General features: G+C 43.4%; 1 protein-coding gene across 2 annotated transcripts in view; it reads right to left on the bottom strand.

Annotated features, from left to right (window-relative positions):
- Positions 1-4,627: 4,627 nt before the first annotated feature.
- The window catches only part of WASF1 (WASP family member 1), a 101,373-nt gene continuing 96,341 nt past the window's right edge, over positions 4,628-9,659 (bottom strand). For both annotated transcript variants that reach the window (XM_054194854.1, XM_054194855.1), the window contains 3 exons: positions 8,409-8,588; positions 7,194-7,831; positions 4,628-5,513 (listed from right to left, as the gene is read on the bottom strand). In XM_054194854.1, the coding sequence (XP_054050829.1) occupies positions 5,356-5,513; positions 7,194-7,831; positions 8,409-8,588 (976 nt within the window). In that variant the 3' untranslated portion in view covers positions 4,628-5,355. The remainder of the gene's footprint in view (positions 5,514-7,193; positions 7,832-8,408; positions 8,589-9,659) is intronic.

The raw sequence follows: 9,659 nt of genomic DNA, 5'->3' as shown, positions 1-9,659 counted from the left end.
GCTCCATCGGCGTGCCAAGATCCAGGCTGCACACCGCTTTCTCGTCAGGTTCGGCTCGGGCAGTGCACTGGAGTTATTTCTGGCTAGAAGCGATGGGCAAAGTCAAGCTGTGATAACATGGCACCGAGCGTGGCTGCTCGCTCCACGGGAGCGATTGGGGCGGCCCATAGGAGTCCTGTTCTGGGGTCTTAAAATTGTGGTGAAGAAAATGCCTCGCAGCGGAGTGGAAGTGGCTAAAAAGCAGGGTAAAATCGCACTGAAGGGAGATAATTTTTGAAACTTATCTTGGAGCGATACTGCCATGAAGCTGTGTTAAAACGTCACTGGTTTCGCAGTAACAAACACTCTGTCTTCAAAGGCATTAAAATGGGGGGGGAAATGGAAACAACCTGTCAGTAGAGGGCCCTCAGCTACCCTGTGTCTTAGAGTGGAGCTGTCAAACCCTCAGAGAAAGAGAGGAAAGGAAGGGAATATTCAGCCCCGTTTGGCTTTATACCTGCTCCGATCCCTACTCAGCTGTCTGTTTCCAGCTGCCAAAAGGAAGGCGGCTGGAGCAACTGCCCAGAGCTTGCAAGTATTTTAAAAATAAGAATTTTGAAGGAATAGGACAGATGCGATTTTCTTGAGAGGCTGTTGCTGGTCCTGCAGCCAGGGGCTGGTGGCAGTCGGGGAACGCAAGCGATGACGAAGGTGGCAGAACCCATTGTGCAGGCAAAGGGGTAAGGGGGGGTGGTGGGGAAACTCGTCTGCTGGCAGCACAGCAAGGATCAAAGAAAAAGCACAAGCTGCACAGTATGGGTTTTGTCTCCCCAAGAGGAACGGGATGGGGTGCGCAGCTCCAGCCTCGCAGGGTCTGCTCTGTCCCCCAGCCCCCATTTCCCGGGGCTTTGTCCGTGCGTCCCTCTTCCAGCAGCAGCTGGGATGGGGACGGGTTTCCCAGCCCCCCCGCCTGCTCCTGCGCCGCTGCTTGGTGGTGCGCTGCCAGACCTTCATTAAGGCCTCAGAGCCGACAGCCGAGTCGCTCCCGGGATGCGTGCTGTCAAAAAGAGTTGCTGGGAACCTGCTTTTTAAGCACTTAAACCCATCCCAGCTCATTGCGGTTGGATCTGGTGAGGCAGCACTGTCCCAAGCAGCTCAAAGGACAGACGGGGGCACTGACGTCTACCAAGGGTTGGTGTTGTACTCAAGAAGCAGTTTGGCAATCAGTAAGGCCTGTCCCAGCTGCAGGCACAAAAGGTGTGTGAAAAGTCTCCCACGGGCAGGTTACCGCCCCTGAGAATTGTTCAAGTGGGAAAAGTAGTGGAAAGGAGAGGGAAAAAGCAGATGAGTGGCCCCAAAAAGGGAGACCCTTATTGCTGCCCCTGGCTTCTGGTTGCGAGTCCTCTCCTAGTGTTTAATGTTGCCACCTGCAAAAGAGAACGAGTGAAATTCTTTCTCTCCTGCAGCTGAGGAGACGGAGCAGACACTTGATGGAGCTCGAGTCGAATTTCTGTCAGACCTCTCGCTGCTGCAGACCTTGGCTGCAGAGGCCGCTGGCGAGGCTTTGCCTCCGTGTCTCCTCTTGGAACTGCTCTAGTTTGTGGGAATGCCGGCTTTCGGGGCTCTGACTGCTGACATAATCCTATACTGCTGTGGGTACGCTGCTTTGAGCTAGCAACTCTGCAGAGAGCTGTATCTGCCGGATTGCCTGCCAGGCAGCGGTTTCTGCACTGTGTTCCGGAGCTCCCCGGTGTGTCCGTGGGCTGGGGAGACCAAGATGTGGCAGGCCACCACAGAGCCCATGCTTCCAGCTCCATGCCTGTCGCAGTCCGAGGGCTCACGGCCACCAGGCAAAGCAAGTGGGGATGCGCTCCAGGGGTGGCAGCTGCATCCAAGCCGAGATGGTCCCAGCATTGTGGAGAATGCCCGTCGCAACGGAACTGGGACCGTCAGTGCCTGGTTGCACACTCAGGTCCCGCGATGCCTTTTGAAGCCGACTCTGCGTTAGTCTGTGTGTTCATCAGACAGGCGATGGCATGTCAGCATCCACCTGAATGCTGGGGAGTTCACTCCTTTAAACGTTGTGTTAAAATGCCTCCTGCTTGTTTAATCCCAATTTAATGGGAGATTACATAATCCCTTAATGATATCTAGTATTTAACGGTTGCTGTTCACACTGTAACACTAAGAAAAAGAACACAAATTATGTCTCTCTGTCATTTTGTTTCTTCAGTACTCGTTCTCTTCCATTAAGCTATTTATTTTTGGTCTGTCCGTGATGGCTGTGTCACTGTTGCTATTTTATCTTTTGATAAACCCCCCGAGCGACCAACTTTGCACCACCGAGTCTTCTGCTCCAGTTCTGCCACGCGTACCTTTTGTTTCTTCTTTCTGAGCTTTTCATTTTATTCCTTTTTTCCCCGTTTCGCAGCGGGAGAAGTAGATCGTTTTTAACTGTCCCAGATTACAGTTCAAGAAAGGCGTGAAGTTGAACAAAGGTTTCTCTTAACTTATATTGAACATTACTCACATGTTATTTCTGTAGCAGGCTTTGAGTCTTTGATTTTAACCAGTTGCTGTAAATGTACCGAAGTAAACAACAGAACCTATAAACAGTTCAATACAGAAGACTTGATTTAGTACCTTGCAAGACAAAGCAATCAATAATCTATTACACATCTAACGACGGGCATGAACAGCCCAGCAGCCCCCTGAACAGCGTTCCACCAAATGAGAAGGGCAGTCGGAGACCACAGCGAGAGGCACACAAATCACTGAGATTGCAAAGGCATCGCTTGGAGTAGGTCTATAAAATGCAAATATTCAAATTCAACAATCACCTCTCGCTAGTAGTGAATCACGCTATTGCTATCTGGAGACTAGTTGCTATGGCAGAAAGCTGTAGCGGTGGCAGAAGGCCAAGAATCCCTGCCTTTGAAATGTTAACTGAATTTAACTCTTGACTTTTCTCAGACAAGGTTCATTACTTCATGTGACTGTGTCATATTAAACGAGTGCTTTGTCTGCCCCGGGTACCGGTTTGGAAGGGATATTATTAATCAGCGGGACAGCGAAGCAGGTCAATAACAACCATTTGTCAATAAGGATTTTTTTTTTGTACCTTCAAGTCCAACATGTGATAGCTGCAGTCACGTAAAGGCCCTTTGGCTTTATTTTTTTTCCCTTTTTTTCTTTTTCTTTTTTTTTTTTTTCCCCCCTAACTCATCTCCTTGCTTTAGGCAAGTTATACCCGGGGCTCACAGCGCCTGGATGCACTCAGAGCATACCTACAGTGCGGGTGTGATGGTGCTCTACTTTGAACAGTTGCGGCCTGGGCGCAGACACGATGCTGCTCCATTTCAGTGACAACATAGGGCTGCTGTCTAGAATACCCACCAGGAAAATCAGGAGTTTAGAGACTACAGCAAAGAACAGGTATAAACATCAGCTGAAAAGTGATTTTGTGAATGGCAGGACTACCTACACAGAGAATTTAGGCATGAGCTGTTCTTTCAGCTGCCTAAAGCATAGATCTGCTTAAAGATCTCCCTGCTTAAAGGGTGCCTGCAGGTGTGCGTGCTGCACTTCTGCTTGAAGAGATCAGTCCTGTTCAGCTGCGTATAAAGGACATCTCTCACCTTTTTTTATTGGGCCAGATTTGGCAGTTTAGGATTACTGAGATGCAAGGGAACACCTAGATTAAACAATCAAATATTCACGCAGTGGTGCTTCTGACATCTTTTCTTCAATATTATGAGGAGCTATTAAGGACGCGCGTGTTAAAAGTTAACTGAAAATGGCAGAATAAACCAGATGGCATTACTGTGAAGACAACCATTAAAGAGAACAGCATATAGAGAACTGCATCCCTAGTTATAAAGATGCAGATTCACAAATTGTGACAACGTATGGTATTGCTACTCCAGTCTGCACCTCTGGAGTTTTGCCCAGTCCTAAGGGTAGGTTAATAACCACATGCCGCTAAATTGTTCTGTAGCCGGTAGAACATTTCATGTTCCACCTTCAGAAATCTCGTTCCGAGATTTCAACACTTGTTTTCCTCTATTATACAATTCCATCTTCCAGGAACGATTTTGCAAGGTCAGAGTGCTCTTGCACTCTCGCGCTTCCCTTCTCAATAGGCTTTTGACTCGGTGCTCAGACCTGAAGGAGTTATTCCAGAGAAGGGAAACACAAAAGCCCTATAACTACGCAACATGCAGCACACTGCTAGATAGTGCTTGAAAAATGACTTTGCAGTATCGCCCATGTTCTTTGTCATCTTTCATTAACCACGGATTTTGACCGCTGCGTCTTCCCTTTCTCCTCTCAAGATACATTGATGGTATAGTTTTTTTTATAAAAAACAACGTAAATCATATAAGCCATAAGCTCCCGATTTTTTTTTAGAACTAATGGATCGCAGTAGTATTTCAGCTTTCTTTTGTAGATATGCATATAGATATCATTTCATGATACATGTTTTCTTCTTTAACATGGGTCCTTAGATCAAGTGCGGAATATTTATTGTAACTTTGTAGACCACAGATTAAATCCCTGAAATCCAAAGATCCCTCAGATACACCAGTGAAAAGCAGGCTTCAATGAAAAAGCAACAACCAGGAACATTTAAAATGAACCATTTATTAAATCAAACTGTTATTTTAACATTTACTTAAGTTACACAGCATGTTTAAGTCAAAAGATTTCACAAGGAAAAAAAAAATTAAACGTCTATTATGCAGGCAAAAGTAGTACCACACAATATGTACCTGGGAGGGAAGAAGGGAAAGGGGAATCTCTAAACATCCAAATAAGGCCATAATTATTTAAAAACAACAATAAAACAATAATAAAAACCCCCAAAGATCCATTTTCCTTTCAGTGTGTTCAGTGCTGCTAACTATATGTACTTCTAGGGTACAGATGTAATCGAGGCAGTGATATCTTGACAGCTAGGTTTAATGTTTTAAAACACTATCAGAAGTGGAATAAGGCTCATTAGTACATACAGCTGCCCTTGGAATGTCAATCTCAGTTGCCTTCATTAACTTAAAATTCACAAAGTGCACAGTTAAGATATGCCAAAAAATTGAAACTGCTACTCTACCAACAGCTGCCCATGCTTAATACTTAGTGGTCTATCAGAACAAAGTATGTTCTTTCAAAAAAGATGTGTAAGAAAAGCCACTGTAAAACATTTAGTTTCAAAGATGCACTAGGAGCTTTTTGTAAACTGAAAAGTAGAAAAACATGGATTAATTACGTAAAGAAAAGAATACAAAAAACACTAGAAATGACCATCAAACTTTCAGAGAACAAGCACCACAATGGACATTAGCATTCGATTTTGCAGTGTACAGCAATGTAATGATTTTACTCTAACCAATCCACTTCATCAAATTCTGAATCATCTTCTGAATCACTGTATTCCACAGCAATGCGACGAGAAAGTATAGTAGCAACATCATTCTCAATGCGCTCATGCTTAGCTTCTTGTTCGCGCTGCTCTTCAACTTTGCGTAGCTGAATACCTAAAGAACATCAAATCACAAACACGTTACTCTCCTCCTTTATCATTATGCAAGGTAGTTAGCTCACGATTTACAAAAGGCTTTGCAAGCAAAAATGAAGTCTGAGGACATTGTCCTCAGACAGAAGTTCTTTATCAAGTTTTTAAAGAGAGGAATGTCAGAATTGCAATGGCAGACTACATCATCAGTCTTTCTGCTACATCTTACTTCTGATTTCCCATTAAAAACACACCCTCATTTCTAGTACCATTGTAAGTGATTAAGACATTTTACTATTTGCATTTCCAAACAATTTTTATACTCTCTCTTCATGGTCTCAATTAAAAGTTATAGCTACTTCACGATCCTAACAAGATAGCATTTTCTTGTAACTCAGTTTTGATCATGTAACGATCTGTTTTGCGATAAAGTATTACTTCAAGATCAAACACAGAGGAGAAATTACACATACCGATAGTATGGGAAAGTTAAATTCAGTAACTTAGTTAAAAACATGACAGAGATTATATATTTTGGTTTTATAGTCACAAGACCACCAACTGACACAGTCTAAATACAACCTACATCCTGTACTCAATACTCTCTGCTGCCAACTGACAGGCAACACAAGCACAGGTCCTTAGTGAAATTTAGACTGTTAAAACTTGAGCCTTTGTTTCTTGTGCAAGACTTAGTCAAAAACATTTTCAGGAATCACCTAAATTATACCAGCAGGCTCTCCTTTATTAAGTTTTTGACTGACATTCTCTACGAGTGTTCATGCACCACTGTTGTACTCAGCTGCTGTTGATGCTTCTTTAGAGTCAATGATGTTTGAAATTCATGTGCATATAGATGCTTAAAAACTATTCTGAATTAGTATTATAGCCTGTCTACTGGTATTACAGTGCCGAACAGATTCTGGACTGTGTTGTAAGTGCAGGCAAAAACCAGAAGAATGTAGTACTCAAAACATTTGAGAGAGATTATTCAAAGATACTACACAGTGAAACAGCAGCACGCAGAGTGCAGTGGGGATTTTTCCGGCTGTAGGCACATGAGCAGAGCGGTACAGTTGTACGCACAGCTCCTGGCTAGGTCACCAGGTAAACATTGCCATTCACTTGCACTCTGCCAGCAGGGCACCTTGCAGCGTAAAGACTGCTCCACTACTGAGTAGAGACTTGTCCAGATGAGATACTTAACAGCTCTAAGTCTTAAGGAATGATTTCTGAACGTCATTTACATGTTGTTGTAATACACGGATATATGGTCAAAATCCCAGTGACAACTGATCTGTTCTGCTTTCATCTAACAGTCCGTGAAAAACAACGTTTTTGCCTTCTACACAATCTGTGGGTTATCAGAAATAGCTACGTTCTCAGACAAACAAAACGAAGAGATGATCTGCACAGATCATCCATAAACACATGTACTTTTTTCTTTTAAAAATCTAACTTCCACAGAGAACCAGTTTTGCCATCCAAACTAAACATCTGATAAGCGCAATTACAAATTGAAAAAAATCTGTCAGCTTGGCAATGCATACACTGTAGAGAACAGAAAGGAGAAACACACTTAAGATGCATTCCTCTAAACTAGCTTCTTACACACATGTGCAACATTCCATCTCTCAAAGCTAACGTGTATTTAGCAAGTTCTTGAGACCGTTCTTTTTGCCCCTTAATAGCCAAACATTACCTTTCCGTATTGCTTCCAGTAGAACGCTTCTAGCATCACTGATTACAGGAAGAGTTGAAGGATGGCGTTTGGGTTCAGGAGCAGGAATCACTTGAGATGGTGGAGATGGAGGCATTAAGGGTGCATGAGGTGCAGGGACAATGGTTGTGGGAGGAGGGTGCAGAACAGGAGGAGGGTGAGAAAGGGCTGCAACTGTGACAGGAGAGGAGGGTCGAATGCCAGGAGGAGGCAAGGGAGGGGGTGGGGGTGGTGGAGGAAGTCCCTGTACTTCAGCTTGTGGAGGAACTGGGTGAACGGGTACAGCTTCACACACCTGGGCAGCTCTAGTGACAGGAGGAGAGGGCTGTGCTAGGGGAGGAGCAATTGGAGGTGGAGCAGGATGTAGGACTCCAGGAGCTATCTGGAGAGGAGCCGGTGGAGGTGGCACTGCTGGGGCTTGCAGAGCAGCTGTGGGAGGGGGTGGGGGCGGAGGGACCGGGGGTGGAGGGGTGGAAGTCATAGCAGCTCTTAATGATGAAGTCGACAAAGCAGATGGAAGAGGTGGTGGTGGTGGAGGAGGAGGAGTGGGGCTCACAAACACTGGTGTTCTGCCTGTTGCTGGTGACTGAGGACGATTTTCTACCAAGCCAGTCGTAGAACTGGAATATTCAATAACAGGACAAAGTTGTTATTAGAGCTGGAGAGTGGAAAAAACAGCAACAGATTCATTTCTGCAACTTAAGAATATTGAACGCTGGGCATTAAAGAGCACTATGTACTATGATGATTTCAAGGCATTCATACCTCATATATGAAGTAATCTAATTCTCGGTATGGAGTAAGCGTCAGTCATCCAACAGACCTTTGCTCAAATTCAGCTATTAACTGAGTTTATGCTCTTATACAAACCTGCATCTTTATCAAAGGTTTCCTATATGAGTATAATTCTCCCCTCCCACCCCTACGTAAATCCAAATTATTTTTCTGAGGGGAACTAGCAGTTGAGTAACTGCTTCGATTCACAGAACTTTAAAAACAAAACAAATCAAAACAGTACAAGCAGTAAGGATGAGTTACATTTGAAATACATATTTATGGTTTGATGACAGGGTGAGTGAGGCCCTAGGATGTGTGTACTGCCTGGCTTGCATAGAAATAATACTAATGGACTATTTGGGGCATGGTGGAAAACCAAAACTCTCCAAAAAATCTGCATGTGGCTTGACCACTTCATACCTAACGCAAGGAGGCACAGGTTTCACTTCTCCTGCTCCATGCATTGGAGGTGGTGGTGGTGGTTCATGTGGCCTGACCAACACTCGCTCCTCGGCTCTGTTCAGAAGTTCAGACATCTGACTATAGGGCAATGCAGAAAGTGAGTATGATCCATCCATATGGTCCACATATGCTTGAGATCTGTAGGAAAATAGTGAGAAGTCATCCAATATAAGCCTTAGTAAAAATAAGTATTAGTGCCCTCAGCTAATGTTCTATACTTCAGTTTGATTTCTGAATTCAAGTATCTTCTCTGCATCACTATTGCGTATTGTACTTCACGGCTTTTTAATAATTTATCTCACTTTCCATGCCATTGCTTCTAGCCGCTCAAGGGTTTAATGCTTTTGACAGGTCTATCAGACAATTTCTGCAGTATGTGTGTGATCTTAGTGTTTATTAGTCACATTATTTTGAGTTAAGTAAATGTAGCAATACAATCAGAAGTACACATATACCAGAGTGTATTATGAAAGACATTATACTCAGTAATCGTTTTTGCTCCTCAATCCCTACATATATGCAACCATATTCTTTTATAAGATCCACGAAACATCCATCGATGTTAGAACGGTAGAATTTACAACTGAATAATTTAGCTGAACTTCTGTCAGAGGATCTATATTTCAATAGAAAGAACCCACTACTTTTGACCTAATACTTTGTAGCAATACAACAGATATAAGGAAGATAATCTAAATATCTATTGAGTAGTAGCAGTAAAGAAAGGTAACTACAGCTTAAAATGATTCACCTTCCTTGTAAATGACAACTTTAGACACACTTTAAGGACATGATCAGTTAGGAAATTTTAATTAACTACTCAGTTAAAAAAATTAAAAAAAATTCATTATTAAATTCTGAGGAAATGTGTTTGCAGAACACTTTCCAACAAGAAAAGCAGTACTCTATGTCTTCCACATACTGTAACTGCTCTAGTATCTAACCTATGAAATTATTGGGGGATGAAATCTTACTCTGGTACTCAAAAGCACGGTGCTGTTCTGTATCTGACCGACATGCTCTGCACATGTAGTACTCCTGAGCACTACAGCATTATTCATAATTGCATTGCTGGTACTGAGATAATCAAGGTTTAGGCCAGGGTCCTAGATACAAAAGGAGTCCTGGAACAAGTGCGTCTAATGTGGAATCTGCTGTACAGAACAACAGAAGGATGGCAGGAAAGCAGATGATTCTGCCAATGACTTG

Source organism: Rissa tridactyla, chromosome 3 (genome assembly GCF_028500815.1).
Source record: "Rissa tridactyla isolate bRisTri1 chromosome 3, bRisTri1.patW.cur.20221130, whole genome shotgun sequence".
NCBI lineage: Eukaryota > Metazoa > Chordata > Aves > Charadriiformes > Laridae > Rissa > Rissa tridactyla.
This window is presented reverse-complemented; position numbering and strand designations above follow the sequence as displayed.